This window comes from Nothobranchius furzeri, chromosome 12, assembly GCF_043380555.1.
Source record: "Nothobranchius furzeri strain GRZ-AD chromosome 12, NfurGRZ-RIMD1, whole genome shotgun sequence".
Classification (NCBI taxonomy): Eukaryota; Metazoa; Chordata; class Actinopteri; order Cyprinodontiformes; family Nothobranchiidae; genus Nothobranchius; species Nothobranchius furzeri.
The window spans coordinates 32909969-32928992 of NC_091752.1; the positions used below are offsets into that span (position 1 = coordinate 32909969).

Consider the following 19024-nt stretch of genomic DNA (forward strand, 5'->3'; position numbering starts at 1 on the left):
ATGGGTTTGTGCTGATGAACATGTCTGAGCAGCTTGACCACGTTGTTGTGTGTCAGGGGGGAAACACGACAGCAGCCACAGAGTCGTGCTGGTTTGAGCGTGTCGCTGCTCGCTGGAGTTATATCGGCTCTGTCTGGACGTTAGTTGAAAAACGTTCTCTTTCAGTCGTGAACACATTACTGAGCGGCTAGAATCTCCGTTTCTGGGCTTCAACGTCAGAAAATAGCTGAGCGAACTTGGCGCTGAGTGAGAGGAGCGTAGTTTGTCCGAGACAGCGGAGCTGCAGACACCCAACTACCTCTGACTGCCTCGGCGGCGGCGCTAACAAAACACAAAGGAGGGGGCGCGTCTGCTCCGCGCTGGCGCCGCAAAGCATCATGGGAGTTGTAGTCTTTGCGGTAAAATCGGCCAGCGGGCCAGTTTTAATATATTTTTGATATTTATCTCGCGGGCCACATAAAAATGCTCCGCGGGCCGCATCTGGCCCGCGGGCCTTGACTCTGACATATGTGCTATAATTGATGGTTTATAAAACCACATCAGACGTAATCTGTCAAGCCTACGTACCCTTATTGGAGACTCTCTTTTGGATCCGAGATGTCGAGGAATCCGTGGACCCCACAGTAACCGAAGTCCGTGGAGAAACCACAGTATGATCAGGTCAGTCCAGAGTCGTCTCCAGGTCACGACAAACAGGTGGACTTGTTTTGCATCAATGGATGGACTCTTGGGGAGTCGGAGCTGTGTCAGCTTTGTTCTGAAGGAACCATTTGCAGTATCAGCTGTTGCGTGAAACAGGTTTTGACAGCTTGTCAAAAGATGCGATGGGAGAGGACGCTTCCTCCGATGACCAGTCAGAGTTAGGCTCATCTGAATCACTCAGGAAGTGATTCTGTTTTAATAACGGCCTTATTTTGTTTTACTGACAAATCAGAACTTGCCCTGTAAAGGGGTTTTGCCAACAAACCTCAGATACACACCTCCCTAAGATATGAAGATGCTGATTTTGTGGATAAGAAAATATCTATGTGCAGTGACGTTAAATTTAACTTGCGTCATCAAGATATGGTGTGTCTTGTCCAGTCACGTACGCTGATTAAATATATGGGTCATATATTTCATTTCATCCTCATTAATCTTTCAATGTAATAATAATATTCATTTCAACTTCAGTAATTTAAGCACAGATTAATCAAAACATGTTATTTAACCATATTGTCAATTTCATTGCATGATTTAATTATGAAAGTTCATCCTTCTTGTTCTGTGAAGCAAAGCAGTCTTAAATAAGAGGAAGCTGGAGAGAGACTTTGGTCAAGCAACAGTATCTTTCTTGCAGATTAAAGGCACCGTTAAGACGTATGTCTCCAAATGACCAGATGCTGAAGAGGCCACACTGTAGATGAAAAACTGACCATTTCTGGAGGCTACAGGATGCATAGAGAGAGTGTGCAAACTCCATGCAGAAAGACCCCAGGCTGAGATTTGAGCTTAGGGCATTCTTTCTGCTAGCCTGACCAGCCAGCCCCAGAACTCCCTTCTTCAAATAACCCCACCCCTTATGAATTCTAACCGAGCCAATCAGCGCTGAGCAGAGAATGCCACACCGCGATGCTGAGTTTCTCATAAACATGGTGACTGAAGCGCAGTTTGCTGTGGCACTGTCTTCTGTTCTAAATGGCTTGGACACGTCTTTAAAACAAGTAGAAGCGCTAATAGCCTTTCTTCCAAAGAAAGTTGTTTGCGCCATCACCAGACGCCATTTTTGACTACAGCTAAACAACTACAGCGTTGCGGACGTCACACACAGTAACGCTCAGTTTCTCGTAAACAACAGTTTCGGACCGATGTTTTAGAGTGACCTTCAAGAGACATTGATTGGTCAAAAACAACACCCAAATTCCTTAAGATTGTCTTGACAGCAGAGGATAATGACCAAGTTTTTGACTAATCAGTGGAACCTTGCTTTCAGGGTTAATGATCAGACATTCAGTCTTTTCAGAGTTTAACTGAAAGAAGTTATCTTCCAGCCAGCTGGTGATAGCTGAAAGACACTCTAGTAAAACTCAGAATCCTGAAAGGAGCAGTACAGCTGAATATCATCTGCACATAGGTGATAAGAGACATTATGAAAATAATCAATTATCTGTCCAAGACGGTGTTTGTACAGTAGAAACAATACTCACAGGTGCTCATTTTGTGCTCTCACAAGTGTGGACTCAGACATTTTTGACACATTACCTTGGGCTATGGTTAGCACTAAATGCACAATGAATTGAATTATTACATTGTGATTTTAAGCAAAAATTGTTACTGTTGGTTGGCGCAGTGATAGCTAGGTTCTGTTGTATTTTTGTGTGTTCATTTTCTCTCTCCCTCTCTGCAGGTTTAGAAGTGGATTCTTGTACACCCTTTATTGTTTTGGGGGTTTTTTTTGGTGTGAAAAATTTCCATCCACCCTTTCCTTTCTTCTTCCTCCTTTCTTTTTCATGTCCATCTTCGTGTCCATTAGGATTAAAGACAACCAAAAGCTTTTCTAATAAAGTTTTAATATAAAAAAGAGATAACTTATACGACAACAAAAAAATACATCAATGATTAACTTACAAGTGATGTTTTACTGTTAAACTGTTTAAATGTATTTTGAAAGTGAGCAGAAAGTAGAATACAGATGAGCACAGGAGACAGTGGCATTAACAGAGATTATGTATGAATTAAAACATCCTTCTGCAGCTTCCATCTCTCAATCTCATTTTATTATCTTGTGTCTCTTCAAATCAGAAGAATCAGAATAAGCCCCAGTGTGCATGGTGCACAATAAATGACCCTTTGTTAAAATAAAACCGCAGTATTCATCACTTGCTTATATTTAACCTTGTTACTGATCCTGATGCTTCAGCCAGACTCGCATCTATTCATGTTGCTTGTTTATCTGGAATGTATTCTGATCTGAGTTTTAAAAATGTGGCAAATCGAGTTGTATGTGTGGAAACCTAGTGCACGACTGAGAAAACTGACTACATGAGGAACTGTGTGAAAGATCTGCGAACTCCTGCCAGTTGTGTAATGGTCACATGATCATAAATCGTGGCTCTCTGTGACTTTTATGGAGGCGAATCAATCACTGTCACACCAGACTGTGAAAGTGGACTTGTGTATGTGTACACATGCAGAGATTAGCCAGTTTAACCAAGTCTTTATGGTTTAACCAAACATAATTCACACTAATGTTGAGTGAAGCAAAGATACCAAACATACACGACCTGATTAAATCCATCTGTCACAGTTTTTCTTTTTTTGGTGTACATTAAACTAAAAGTTGCCACGTGCACTCTTTATGCATTTTTATCTCTTCCTCTGTCTCATTAATCTGAAAACTGACATTTTGTGATGAAACCTGCCTGTTGCGTGGTTTAAATTAACTGAAGTGTAATTAATGATGAAGTACTGCTACAGACTCCCACAGAGAACATGCCATTTGGGTTAATATTACAGATTTACAGATTTTTGTGTCAAAAATACTTTAAATTTCACATTGTTGTCATTATATTTCTTAAGAATCTAGAATTTATTCTAAATTTTGCATAAATTGTTAAATCAGACACCTGTCATTTATGCTTCACGATGCTGCAAACATGCAAAAAAAATTTTTTTATTTATCTTGTCAAATTCTTTGTGGGAATTCTTTCAGCCGGTCCTTTTAAACTAACTACAGATGTTAAATGTGTGGTCAGGATGGTTATATTTAAAGCCTGTGAGAAATAGAAAAGGCCACAGGAATTTTGGAATTTTAGAGCAATTCATGGGAACGACTTTACTATTTACATCATTTGAGTGAAGCAAATTTCAAATTAAATAATTTCAGCCTCAGACCCTGACACATTAGTGCATAAATAAACCAGGAAATGCTTTAACAGTGAGAAAAGTGTGCTAAAATGAAGAAGAGAGAAAATGCTGATAAGAGTTTAGAAGCACAAACTGCTGATAAGCTTATGGATGTTAAACTCATGGCGTTATTTGCAGAAGCCCCTCATATTTCCATCACTCTATGACTGTTGTTTGACTCCAGGGGAGGCATGCCCTGATACAAGGGGCTGTAATTCATGATAAACTGTGTTCAGTATTGCAGTGCTGCCCGTCCCTCCCAGGCATCATTCTCTTTTCCTATAATTGCCTTGTTCTTGTGCTTGTTATGAGAAAGTGGGATAGTTAGAGGGAAGTGGGCGACATCCTTTATGAGACTGATGGCTGCCCTGGGATCTTGTGATCATTTGTGTAACTGCACAAAAAATAAACACTTTTTTTTTACAGTTTGAGATTGGAACGGCTCATTTTTAAACTGATACAAAGGATTAGGCTGACAGTTTCTGGCATCAAAGCTTATTACAGCACATAAATTATTCTTCTGCTGCTCATTCTGAGCTAGAGTCATGCCTAATTGGTAAAAATGCACACATCATATCAAGAAGAAGAGACATTTATTTGCAATCAAGATCAAATATGAAAAATTAGGACCCAATATTGTCATTGTCCACTTCCAGTACAACAAAACAGCATCCTGTTACCAAAACACCTTGAGATAAAGTAGCTATTTATGTCACAAAACAAAAGCAGATCAAGGGCTCATCACTGAGTCAGAGAAACGTTAATCAGTGAGATGCGAGTTTTATGTTAGGTAGTTTTATTCAGCTGTTTTTACAGAGGTCAATAAGAAAACTGTTCCAGTGATCATGCAAAATCATTAGAGGTTAGCTCAAGCAATCATGATACAGTGATTATGTTGTAATTGTGACAGTTATTTGCTTCCACCGTGCATCATTTTGGAATCTAATTTCCTTCTCTGAATGACATCAGTACAGATTGTTCAGTTTTCAGTGAGAATGATGTCATGGTATTATTTACAAGCACTGACATTTCAGGAGATTAACGCTGTTGTAACACATTAAACCTTTGTGACAAGTAAATAAGTTCTTCAATTGTAACAGCAGAAATAATACTGACATTTATACAATTTGAAAACAAATACATAATGGTAAACCCATTTAACGTAACAATAGATACATTTTTTAAGTTAGAGCTTCAACATAGATTCCAGTAATTGTTGGGTTACAAACTTGACCAGTTTCATATGTGACACCACTCTGCAGCCCACTGACGAAAAACTGCACTTAATAGTTTTGTGCCATGGATAGGTGTCCTATAGGACCTATTAGCTGTAATGCTAATGGTTAGCATATTCATTTTGCCAATCGTCATTAAAAAGCACAAGATAAAGGAAAATAAGTTTGCTTTTTCTGTTGACGTCATGGCAGAGCTTGGAAGTAAAAGTAAGAGAGCATGGCTTTAGAGGCAAAGCAAAGCGTTAAAACCGGAGTAAACATCAGCACAGCCTACTAGTTTGAGGGAGCTAAAGGAGGCTACAAAATCACAGACTGTAGGTGACCTGGCTTTGTTGCTAGTAGACATGTAAGTAATAATTTTTTTTGTCCTGTGGATCTTTTTACTTCTTAGTTTATTATTTATTATATTTTAGTATTAGTTGGCTCATGTTAGTGTTAGCTTGTTGATAGCGCAATCTACAGCAGGCTGCAGCAGGGTTGTTTACGACAGTTGCAGTTCCATTTTCAACCAGGCGGAGGAGCAGAAACCTGCTCTGTTATTTTAAAGTGGGAGTCGAGGTATGGGTGGAGACTTATTTCATCCACACTTCCTGTTAGGAAAACGCTTCTGAAAGAGGCGCCACCTGGCGGACTGAGAGAGCAGCACTGAGGCAGTGATAGATGGCAACCCCCCCCCCTGCATGCGCTGTCGGAGTTTCTCAATCTAAAAACGAGTTGTTAAAGAGCAAGTCACTTCCAAATCAACTTTTTTTCTGATAAACTATATAAATGCGTGTCTAATCACACTGCAGACACGTGTAGTCAATAGTTTTGCATTTTAGTGCATTTTAGGTCAAATTTAAATGTTATGCTTAAAACTGTCCGTGTTTGAATTTAAATCTGCTATCGCTATTGGCTAAGAGTTACCCTAAAATGTTAGCTGGTACCATATGATGTCACAATGTCGTTGTGAGTCTGTGTGTTTTTTTGTTGGCGGCTCCACCCTCTCGGTCTGCAAGGCAACAGCATTTGTTACATTTTTCAAATAGGAAGTGGAAGTGGAGTAATAGTCTGGTAGGGTGTGACTTGCTCTTTAACGAGCGCGTGCCCACTCACGCATGCAGGCAAGCACACACTCACAGTAGGCTTACCGCTCAGGATAAAAGCAGACACAGATTCTGCAGCATTCTGGAGGATTTTCTGCTAACCGCGATCACGGTGAAAAGGGGAGGAGGGCATTTTTTCAAGGAGGCAATCGGCTCCGAGCACCAGCGTGTCATATCGGCAGGTGGAGTGGCTGAGCAAGGTGGAGGTGCGGCTGCCTCACCTGGAGACCAGTGTAGTGTAGCCTCATAGTAATTTGCTGACAACATCACGTTTTTCACCTTAGCCATCAACCACAGCTGATTCTACATAAATGTAGAGAAGAGTTTTTAACCTGAAGATGGAGACATATTTATTGTTTTGGGCTGAAATATTAAATTTTAAGTAAGTTGCACTAAACTGCCACACTAATGATTACACATGTGTACAGCATCATTAGACACTCATCTATACAGATTATCAGCAAATAAAGTGTTACTTGCACTTTATATGTATTCATATATATATATGCTATTGGCAAATATGATCGGTGCTCAATTCAAATTGGATGAGACTCTAAGGGACGGGAAAGATATTGATTACATTATTTCACAGTACATGATTATTTTATCAGTTGTCAGATTTCTAAGAATCATATATATTTCCTGAAAGTGGGAAAATTCCGGATTCCTGCTTTAAGGTGTGAATGTGTACTTGCTCATTTTCCCTACGACTTTATGCAAAGAACCTTTTTAAACGATTTCCTAAAGTCTCTGTTGAATATGGTGTATATGACGGGGTTCAGTGAGCTGTTGCAGTAGCCGAACCAGAAGAACATTTTGAACAGTGTCTCTGGGATGCAGCAGGCATCACACACAGCCGTGAGCGTGTACGTGAAGAAAAAGGGGAACCAGCAGAGAACAAACACTCCCATGACAACAGCCAGGACAAATGTGAAGCGTCTTTCTCTGTACTGTCTTCCTTTCCACTTGCTCACTGTCACAGATGGTGGCGTCTCCATCTTTGGAGAAGTTTCCACAGGCTTCACCTGAGATGCTTTGGGTGTTCTCGTGGTCTTCTTCTTTCTCAAGGGGCATAAGATGGTTTCGTTCCCTTCGGAGGAGGACGGTTCTTCCTCCACATCAAGCCCGTTGACCTCTTTTACCTCATCCTTTTCTCTTTCTTTATCTTCTTGAGGCTCCAAGCGAAACTCGTCTTCACCTTTGCCCTTCCTTCTTTGCCTTCTACTTGGTAAGGCTCTTGTTCTTTTCTTAGCAATCTGGTAGATTCGGACGTACACCATGATCATGATGACACAGGGTGCAAAGAAAGAGGCAGTGCTGGAGAAAATAATGTACCATTTCTCCTTGTTGATCTTACACACAGGGCTGTCCTTTTTACCTTCATCCTTTTTCATGGTTATAAGTGGAGGGAAAGAAATAATGGCCGCCAGCACCCAAACCAAACAGATCGTGCATCTAATCCTGCGAGGTGTCCGTCTCAGATTGTACTCAATCGCTTTTGTGACGGACCAGTATCTGTCCAGGCTGATGGCACACAGGTGAACGATGGATGAGGTGCAGAAAAGAACGTCCAAAGCCAGGTGGATCTCACACCACACTTTGCCAAAGTACCAGTAGCCCATAAGTTCATTCGCTAAAGAGAACGGCATCACTAAGGTGGAAACCAGGATGTCAGCACACGCCAGAGACACCAGAAACAAGTTCTGGGGTGCTTTCAGGGCTCGGCTCGTGATCACAGCAATTACTACCATGACATTGCCAAACACGGTCAGCATGATGAGCATAACCACCAGGATGGTGAGCATCACAGAGGTCTGCACAGTGAAAGGCTGCTTCCCAAGCAAAGTCTCATTTCTGCTGGTGAGATTGAGACAAACCATCAGGGTGAGATGCCGTGTTGACTATATACTGGCTGTTAAATGAATTCACTCAAGAGAATTAAATCCTTTCATTTTGCTCACAGGAGGATAACCTCAAAGAAATCAGTGACTTCTGTTCCTTCCTGCAGAAAATAGAGTAAATTCATAAAATTGGAAGAAACATGTTAGCAATAACATCCAGGGTTAAATTGTTTCTCACACCTATAGTAAAATGTATTATTTGGAGGGGAAAAAAGGGATAGAAAATCTTCATCCACCTACCTTTAAGTGAAAAAGTGTACATTTAAATGTTTAAGTCCCTGGGAAGACATATTGATTGTATCCAGTTTGCAAGAATAGGCCTGGTTCAGGCAGGTCTTCATCTGCTGTAGCTGGAGTGAAGTGATTCTGTGATGCTCCCTCCACTTCACTGGAAACAAGAATGGGAGGAGTTTATCTGCGGAAAATTTCAAAATAGTCTTTGTGCTTCTTCTAGACACCTGTGAGCAATTGGCTGATTTAGACGTTAATTTCAGTGTTGATTTATAGAAGTAATTCTGTTCACTGTTAGATAACAGAGCATTCTCTGTAAAGTTTTGTGGTTCTGTTTCATAATAAAGTGATCCATCTTCATTTAAAAAACAACTTGAAATAAGAGTTTTATTAGGAGAGGAGATGAAAGTCGCTTGCTGGGTTAGATACTGATCGTGTAAGAGCTCCATTGAGGACTTTATTGATCTAAAATTTAAGTTAGACAAATGTTCCTCTTCCATCATAACAAAGCAGGTCAACGCAAATGACTTGAAACGTTATTTATTCCTAAACAAAAGTGACCATTAATTTTTTTTACAAATACCATGCGTCCTTTTGACAAATTATAGTTGTGCATTGGACAAAAAAAACATGCTTTTAAATAAGATGTTTTTGCTTTTTCATCTTGTAAATGAGCCTGTTTATGCATAATTTATGCCAATTCAGTATCAAGTAGACTGTTTTGATGAATTTCCATCAAACTACTTATTACGCAATATTTAGTTTTGCTCAGTGGCATGAATTTTTAAACAATAAGTACATTTTTATGTGCAATATTTCTATACAATTAGTATGACATTTTATGTTACTGTTTTTTTTTCTTACAGTTGCTAACAAGTATTCATCCATCCAAGTTAAAGGGATACTTTGCAACTTTTCATATTTTAAAATCATTTTCTTGAGCCATTTAGTGCTAAAATGAGCCTTTACAGGGTTAATGAAAGAAGAAAAAATATTCCATTTTCAACTTCAGACTGGCGGGCGCTCTGTTGGGACTTAGAAAATGACTGAGCTGAAGTACCTGGCGCCTCAGTTTGGTTCCATTCCAGCACGTTTCCTGCAATTTTTAGATGTTGAACACAGCTGATTTGTTTGATTTAGTGATGACCCACTCCTGTAGACACTAATGAATGCTGGGGAGACATTTCAGCTGTTAGATTAAGGTGTTAAAAAGACAAACGCACAGCGAGGAGATGGGTTTTGCTTTTGGTTCTACAAACTGATACTAGGGGATGCTAAAAGCAAGCCAAAACTGCCTAGTCTCCCTTTAATACAATGTTCTTATCGCATTGGTGTATTTTGGCCACATCATGAACACATTTGATGTTGTTTTTACACAATATGTAGTCAGTCAACACGTTTCTATAATGATTACATTTTTTTTACATTTACATTGTTTTATTCAAGATTCAATTCAAAGATACTTTATTAATCCCAGAGGGAAATTAGAGTTTCAGTACACAATTCAGAGATCAGACATACATGGGCAAGACACATGACAAGAATTGGTGACTGTGGTCATTTGCAACCCTGAGTCACGCTACCTTAATAGAGATCAGAGGGTTACATGAGGATTGGTTCAGGTGGAGGGGGAAAAAAGGCACTTCAGAGTTACCCTCCATTGGGAGGGCAGCTTTGCTCTGCAAAAAAACACCTCAGACAGAGATATGCAACAGACTTCAGACAACACAACATAATTGTCCACTAGATGAGGTGGTGGGTTTGGGACTATCCACACTTCGGTTCCTGCAGCCACTACAAGCAGCACATGTCACCTCAGTCTGAACAGGGGGAGGAGCATTGAGGGTTGGAGGGTCGCAGTGACCCTGGAACGATTCAGCGGCCTTCCCGCAGTCCTGCCCAGGCTGGGATAGGAGACAGAGTTGAGTTGCCATAGCGACGGCACATTCCACATATCTTCTGAGGGGGGAGTTTTCGTTGGAGCCTTGCAGGCTCAAGGGCACCAGATTACGATTAGAAATTGTTTTGGGGCAAGACAGAGACAATTTCTTCTCTGTCTTACAGTTTGTTGGTAGCCTAGTGAACTAGACCAAATTCTTCCTTTGCAAAGTTTGGTCTAGGCATGCTCCATTGGAACCTCTGCAGCTCCTACCAGGACTCTGGCTGGCAAATCACAGCACTCTAGAGGGGTTTCAAACACATAAAGAGCTGTGATTGGTCCATAATGGTGGGCCAATCATAGTGCTCTATCTGCTTAGTGAACAAATCACAGAGCTTTATCCGCTTTGTGGGCCAATCAGGGCACTCTATATGCCTGGTGGGTGGGATGATGCAACAGAGTGAAACAAGAGTATGTCACATTCATTGTCCAGTGGAATGCGGAGATCATTTGAAAGACAACGGTAGAACCCACCCCACAACCGAGAGCCGTCAATGGAGCGTTGCCAGACTGGCTTGCCAGGCTAGTTTGTTGGTCCTCAACCTCTCAAAATCCCAATAATGGACATTAATCTATCCCAATCCGTGCTGATTGATCCACTCTATCGTTGATGGCATCCATCTTTTGTGCCAATGAATGAATCTCGGCAAAAGTTCCAAGCTTACGATTTATCTCGACAATTATGTGAGTCTGTGAATTCACAGCGTGGTGCAATCCATCTCTGAGGTCCGGGAGCAGGCCAATATTCCTCGGCAGCTCGTTAATTTTCCGGTAAACCAGGAAGCCAAAGCCAATGAGCCGGAAACCTGACACCAACACCACAAATATCCACACGTCTTCAGAGTCCTCCACAGACAGCTGAGATAAACAAATCAAGTTCCATTGTTTCCAGGAGTCCAAGATGTGTCCAACTGGGTCTGTCTCGGCGGGGCATCTGGGTGCCCCTTCTCCCGTTCTCATCTTTGAAAAAAAAATTTCATTTGCATTGAGAGACCAGCTGACGAGATCCATTTTAGTGAATTTCAATTTCCAGGAAAAATGCAGAAGCAGCCATGCACCCAGCCAGCACACAGAGACAGACAAAGGGCCTTGAGGATAAGACATGGAGGAGAGGAGGAAAAAAGCATCTGCACCCTCCGAGAGCCGGAGCCAAGTGCTTACATTAGGTTTTATGGTTTATCGATTTTACAAAGCTTTTTTTTTTTATTCTGATTGTCTGCATTATTATTTTGTGGTGTGAAGCCCTTTGCTGTTCTTTCTGTGAAAGGTGCAATACAAATGAACATACAGACAAGCACAGCCTAAATTATGGATCGTTATTTTCTTATTTACAAACGTTAACATACAATAAAAACAATATTCAAAACCATATACCTACTGTATAAAACCTTTACTTGTACAATAATATAAGCTCAGTAATAATTAACAAACAATTATACAAATAATTGACACGCAGCTGATTTATGTAGGGTAAATTGGGTCAACTAAGGTTGGTACCAAACTGATTTTCAGGTGCCAAGGGAGTACCACCTTACAACAGACAATGTGACCTAACTTCGAAGATCACTGAGATAAGATCATTTTTTGTTTTCTTATGTTTTATTTTTAGGTTTGTTCCCCTTTCATCTGAGCTTTATTGTGGCTTTTTTGTGTTTCCACTCATTTTGTTCACTGTAAGCAATACAGGAGATTTTTTATACAGCAAACATTAAAGATTATGTCTTAGTTTTTGTTCACATATTCTGTCTCTTACATTTTAGTATGTTGTATGACATTTATTTAATTTATTTTTACAATGTATATTTACTGTGAGATCGGACCATGAATCAGAAGCTGAATACAACTGAGAAATGTTCCGTAAGTACAAAAACCTTTGAAACTAATGGATAAATCCCTTGCAGTTAGGTTTTATACCTTCTAAGGACAGCCAGATTTTTCTTTTATTTTACCCTTTAATTATTATCGTAATTTGATTGCATAAGGCAGTGGTTAGAGCTGTTGCCTTGCAGCAAGAAGGTCCTGGGTTCGCTTCCCGGCCTGGGATCTTTCCCAAGTTCCTGGGTGTGCACATTACAGAGGATCTCTCCTGGACGAACAACACCATAGCATTGGCGAGAAAATCACAGCAGCGTCTCTTCTTCCTCAGCAAACTAAGAAGAGCAAGAGCACCAGCCCCCATCATGTACACTTTCTACAGAGGCACCATCGAGAGCATCCTGTCGTGCGGCATCACTGTGTGGTTCGGAGCCTGCAACGTTTCATGCATTAAAACCCTCCAACGTATAGTGAGAGCAGCAGAGAAGGTCATTGGGGTCTCTCTCCCTTCCCTATCAGATATTTACAGTGCCCGCCTCACAAAAAAGGCCCTTCGCATTGCGGCTGATCCCACTCACCCAATGTAAAGCCTCTTCGAGCTGTTGCCGTCAGGGAGGAGACTGCGGAGTCTCAAGGCCAGGACCAACAGACTGAGGGACAGCTTTATCCATCAGGCAGTTAGGAAGCTAAACTCCCTCCCAGCTCTCCCAACTCTCCTCTCTTTTCCCCCACAGTCTCTCTGAACTTGGTTACTGTTTTTATACTAAATGTTTATTTTCTATCTAGCGAGAGTTTGAGAGTAACGTAATTTCATTTCTCTGTATGTCCTGTACATGTGGCAGAAGTGACAATTAAACTGACTTTGACTTCTGCATGGAGTTTGCATGTTCTCCCTGTGCATGCATGGGTTCTCTCCGGGTACTCCCACAGTCCAAAAACATGACTGTTAGGCTGATTGGTCTGTCTAAATTGTCCCTAGTTGTGAGTGTGTGTGTGCATGATTGTTTGTCTTGTGTGTCTCTGTGTTGCCCTGTGATGGACTGGCAACCTGTCCAGGGTGTACCCCGCCTGATTGCCCGTTGACCGCTGGAGATAGGCACCCCCCCCCCCCCACCACCACCACCCCCGCGACCCTGCGTGGACAAGTGGGTTCAGAAGATGGATGGATGGATGGATGGATGATTGCATTCTGACACCATAAGGTTTTGTTCTGTTTTAATTTGAGAGGAGGTGGACATTTTATTGAAGCTTTGTACTTTTGTATTGTTAATAGAATTTTGTTATTGTTCCTATTTTGTTAATAAAGTTTAAAAATGTTCCCAAACCAGTAAATATGTCAGAGCCAGCCGCCAGGGGCGCTGGTGAGTTTTAAAGGACGATCTTGCCACTACCTCGTGCTCTCTCGCGAGAAAGTTTTTATTGGTTGGCTAGTGGCAAGGAAGACGAATACTTGCCTTTAAATAGGAAAAATCAGCGTTTCGGAATACTATCTATATTGAAATCTGAATTATTATTGCTCTATTAGTTCAACTTCGCAAAAAAACCGAGGTAAGATAACAGTCAAATCAAGATTTTGCCATATTCTCTTTGTTGCTCTTAGCACTTAGACGCTAAATTTACGTCGACGAACAGGCCGAGGATCCTGCTAGCTGGTTTAGCGTTCGCTAACACGAATGTTGTGGTTGACGCATTCCACTGTTATTTATTTAAAAGGAAATACTCCTTTTTACGCTTATTAAAAATGTTATGAGTGATTATTTATTGTATATATGCTTTAGATAACGAATATGTTTATGTTGTAGCGGAAAGATGTCGGAGGATCTGTCGAAACAGTTAAGTAGCTACAAAGCCCAGCTGCAGCAAGTAGAAGTTGCCCTGTCAACAGACCAAGGTAACGAGGACCTTCGCAAACTCCAGAAAGACCTGCAGGTTTGTGTCTACTTCAGTTGGATGAAAAATCGGGATATAAAAAGCCATAAACAAGTATCCGATTGTGCAGTAGCTTTACGCTAATTGGATAATAGCTAAGTTATGTAGCCAAAGTTTTTAAATTTAGCGCATAACGAGGATATTTTTCCCCAGAACTCTTTTTTTAAACAAGCTATTTAAGAAAAGAAAATAATACCAATTTGTTTTATGACCATTTTTAATCACAGGACAAGTGGAAAGAGTTTGACCTTTCCTGAAATATTGTCCAGTGACCTATTTTGTTGGTGTTCATAGAAAAAAAAAGACATACTATAATTGAACCTTTCCTAGCATTCTGGAGGAAACATTTGTTCTTTTATCGAAACTAACAATTTTTCATGTGTTCTGTGCAGGAAGTCATCGATCTGACAAAAGATCTCATAACATCTCAGCCCCCCGATGCGTCTTCAAGCACCAGTGGTTCAGACACAGTTCCTGTGAAGAAAACCTGGAAAGTGGGAGACAAGTGTTTAGCTTTGTGGAGTCAGGATGGACAGTGAGTGTCACCATCCTTTTAAAATTTGGTTTACTGGCATATTCTCACTAGTGCATTCAGTGTGCTAGCTTATAGATTTTTTCAGTCGGATGTCATACTTGACTTGCAAATAAAGCAAATTTGTTTTAGTTGCTATGTGTAAAGCATGTGTATTTACAGTCTATGGTGTAAAGATGTCATATTCAATTGTAATTTGTGGATTTCATTTTGATCATGCAATAGTATTTTTCTTTGCGTTTTAGAGCTTGAGTCTTTGGCTCATACTCACCAGCTTACAGACGTGATTTTTTGACAGGGTGTACGAAGCTGAGATTGAGGAGGTAGACCGAGAGAACGGCACTGCTGCTGTCACCTTCAGTGGATATGGAAATGCCGAAGTGATTCCTCTGCACAACCTCAAGGCGGTCGAGGAAAGGAAACTCACTGAAGAGGACATTTTGAAGTCAAAATCCAAGTATGAACAAACCCTCTAACCTTTATTGTTGGATTTTCATTCAAATTGAGATGGCACTGGGAACTACCAGTTACACTTTGCACCAGAATTACATCAACTGCATCTTCTGTGGCAAAACTAGATTCTTCTACATTTTAAAATACTGTTTTTTGTAATAAATATTCTGGCACACATTTGTGTGTTTAAGTATGTTAACTGTTATTTGCCATATTTAAAGGAGCAATGAGTAAGGATTCTACAGTGAAATAATCACGAAACAGTCTGATGTCTCAATTGTGTTGGAGGGAAGGTTACTTTGATACAGATTTCATTCTCAGCCCGCTGGGTTGGTTGTCAGTTGTTCTCCTTCAAAAAAAAGCAAAATGGGGATATAGTTACTGTTTACAATCTGTGAGTCCTTGATGTTGCAGAGTCTGTGCCAGTCTAACGCTGCAATGTCTGCATTGGTAATTTGACACCATTTGTCAAAAAGCTCCTGATTTGTTTAAATAACCGAAGCCAGTAAACAGGAGCGACATACAAGTTCTTTTTTTTTTATCCCAAAGAAGCTACGGCATCAATTTGTTTTACCCAATATCGGGTAGCGATGGGTACCGAATTCAGTACTTTTTAAGGTACCGACCGAATTCCACAGTACCGACTGAGCACCGATTCATGTCAATTTGAAACGGTGCCTCGTTTCGGTACCCGTCCTTCATAAGGAGAGCTTTCCTAGACAGCTGCGCATGCGCAAGAGCGTTATGTCGTCAGTCGCTGCGAGCGAGTTGTAAACAGAGCAGCATGGTAGAAAGAACACACGCTAAAGCTTGGGTCCACTTCACTAATTGTGATGGGTAACTGGGTGATGATGAAACCAGCGACAATAATCTAAGTGAGACATCCTCATCTTAATCTGCTCTGGAAGGTAAATAAAATGTTTAAGATAACGTTAGCTTGATTTGTTAGCTTCACTAATGGTGCGTTTGCTTTCTCCTTGGAACTCCGAATTTCCGACCAGAAGAACATAAACGCGCTCTAAAGTTTGGCTTCACTTTACTAAATGCGACGGGTGATTGGGTGAAGATGAAACCAGTGACAACGATCTTAAGTGTGAGGCATCATCGTTTTAATCTGCTCCAGCAGTTAAATAAACTGTTTAAGATAACGTTAGCTTGATATGTTAGCTTCCATTGCCACCATTGTTATCAGCTAATGGTGCGTTCGCCTTCTCCTTGGAAATTCTAACTTCCCAGTAGGAAAAATCAAATGAAAAAGGACGGCAAAAGGAATGAAGATACACAGTAAATTTTGTTCACAGTAAAGATGTTTGCTTCAGTTTAATTATCGGCTTATAAAACTACAAGGACAATGTTAAAATACAAACAGTTGTATGTTATTTATCAAATATGGTTATATATTGAGAAAAATATATATAATTATAAAAGAGAATTAAAATGTTAAACACTCAAAAGTATCGAAAATTGGTACCGTTAAGTACCGGTATCGATTCGTAGGTACCGGGAATTAGTACCGGATCGATTCAAATGTCAAAGGTACCCATCCCTAATATCGGGTGAAGCACTCTGAAGGCTAAAGCTGAGCTAACAATGCTAATGGTAAATTAGAAACTAACAACTCTAAAAATTCAAGCTGCTTTTTCTGTTACCAACAACTCAATATTACACTGAAATGTGTGTGAAGTCAGTGAGCCAATGGTGGCATTTTACTTCCTTTAATTAGTCATTCAAAACTAGAACAGCAAGCTAACGGCTAGAGCGCAAACAACCACACTTCCTCTAAAGTGGAGATATATTTCCGTAAAAAGTGTAGTAAGCGCTCACTACCATAAAACACCCAAGAGTACCAACATCGGATATAACAATCTACCTATCAAATTTACTGTGTATGAATCGTCTTTGCTTGTCATTAGAATCTTCTGATACTGATCGGGAACTGGTAACAGTCATGAAACTCGCGGAACGGCGGTGAGAAAGTAACTTTTTTAGGAAAATGGGTTGTATTTACCAAATTTGATCACATAGTCATTCTTACATATTGTACCTTCAAGGTAAGATTTTTCTTACCCCGGTTTTCCACTGGCCGTAAAAGCAATCGCGTAATGTAATAGCGGAGTTCCACCCGCGAGCGTCTTCCAACCGGGAGCAATTCTGACGCAAAGCGTTCCACACAGCTAATTCCGGGACGTTGCGTAATCACAGAATTGCAACACCATACGTGATTTCAGACGTCCACACACAATAATAAAGAAGATGATAGACAGCTGCATGCTTGAAAAACTGTATGTCGGTTATTTTCTGTTCTGTTTACGTCAGTTACAGAAGTTCACAGGGAATGACGTACTGCACGTGACATTTATTTAAAAAGATTCCGGATGTTCCACACTGTTTCTGTGTTTGACTTACTGTCTGACCCGATCTTACCTGTGGAGTTTGACGTGTTTGGGAAGCGCAGCGCGTCAAAATGAACTCAAAGTGTAATGATGGCGTGCCCTTACTTCTGGGGCGCGTGTATAACATCACACTTAGCTGTTGGTGGAAAGGAACGCATGGCGCATAGTATGTTTCGTGGCCATTTCACGGCGCTTTCACATGCAGTGGAAAGAAGTGGTTAGGAAGCAGTCACATGTAAGTGAGTGAGGTAGTTCCCAGTGCCATCTCACAGAGTCCTCTTAATTTGAAAGGGTTACGCCATACAAATGCAGGACATTTATCATTTTCATCCAAAGTGTAATCACAGTAAATTGAATTAATCAAATATATTTATTACAGGTAGATTTCTGAGTTAACTGTAGATTCAGACACCCAAATGTGAATGATAAAACACTGGAAAAATTATTTCCTTTGTCACAATATTCCAGACAGTAGTTTTCAGTAGTACTTGTTTACTACGCCCTTTATTCCCCCCCCCCCCCAAAAAAAAATTTCCAAATACATACTTTAAATATTTTAGGACAATTTTTAATAATCGCTAAATTGTAGCTGCTCACATGTTGCATTTTCTGTGATTCGTCTGTGCCGTTTTCTGCAGGAGTTTCACGTGCGACTCAGCTAGTGTAAATTATTAATTTACCTTTCTACTGCTCTCTTGTTTGGGTGATTTTCTAGGAAAGAGCAGATCGCAGAGCAACGAGAGTATAAGAAGAAGAAGGCTCAGAAAAAAGTCCAAAGGATGAAAGAGTTGGAGCAGGAGAGAGAGGAGCAAAAATCAAAGTGGCAACAGTTTAACAACAAAGCATACTCAAAGAACAAGAAAGGACAGGTACCTTGCCTTTCTTTGCCTTGAATGTCTAGCATTATTGTTTCATAACAAGTCATTCCATTTTTTTTAGGTAAAGAGGAGCATCTTTGCCTCTCCAGAGAGTGTAAACGGGAAGGTGGGAGTTGGAACTTGTGGTATTGCAGACAAACCTATGACCCAGTACAACGACACATCCAAATACAACGTCAGACATCTAATGCCCCAGTGACCGAATACACTCTGTACATAATAATCCACTGTATACTAGCTGTCTCAGTGCTCTCCATTGTATTTATACTCGAGTAAAGAAAGTTTAAATGCTCTCAAGTGTTTCAGATATTGTTGTAATTGTCTTGTGTAGTCAATTACAACATCCAAAACTCCTCATGAGGGATTTTTCAAGCACTGGAGTAAAGTCGTCTCCGTTGTAAGAACAAGAGATGGTGGTATAAAAAAGATGTTTGTTTTCTGTTTGCCTCGAGAGTTTACTGGGACAAAACCACCCCCCTTGTGAAGCGTCTAAACCTACATCTGTAGAGTTGGGATTCACATTTGTGACTGGATTTTAAACTCTCAGTAATAGAGAAACATTTAATATTAACGATAGGGCTCATTTGAAATGGATAACTTTGCATTTTAATTTATGTATATATATAAAAATGGTGAAATAAACCTTACCTTGTTTTTTGTTTTTAAAACGTTGCAGTGTTTTGTTTTTTGGAGGATTGTGTTCTGGTCGTTTTGTCCTGTAGGTGGTAGCAAAGACTGTCTGATTTTG

The 19024-nt window shown here is 40.4% G+C and overlaps 2 protein-coding genes across 2 annotated transcripts; one reads left to right on the forward strand and one right to left on the reverse strand.

Moving 5' to 3' along the window:
• Window positions 1–2246: 2246 nt before the first annotated feature.
• Window positions 2247–8484, reverse strand: LOC107395486 (alpha-2A adrenergic receptor). The gene is made up of 2 exons (XM_015974881.3): window positions 8347–8484; window positions 2247–8207 (listed from the first exon to the last, which is right to left on the reverse strand). Exon 2 carries the CDS (start codon window positions 8083–8085, stop codon window positions 6910–6912), a length of 1176 nt encoding a protein of 391 aa, XP_015830367.3. The 5' UTR covers window positions 8086–8207; window positions 8347–8484; the 3' UTR covers window positions 2247–6909.
• A 4993-nt stretch (window positions 8485–13477) lies between these two features.
• Window positions 13478–18944, forward strand: smndc1 (survival motor neuron domain containing 1). Its single transcript, XM_015974880.3, has 6 exons — window positions 13478–13639; window positions 13894–14020; window positions 14413–14555; window positions 14851–15009; window positions 18114–18267; window positions 18338–18944. The coding sequence occupies exons 2-6, from the start codon at window positions 13901–13903 to the stop codon at window positions 18473–18475; spliced, it is 714 nt and encodes a 237-aa protein (XP_015830366.1). The 5' UTR covers window positions 13478–13639; window positions 13894–13900; the 3' UTR covers window positions 18476–18944.
• Window positions 18945–19024: the final 80 nt, after the last annotated feature.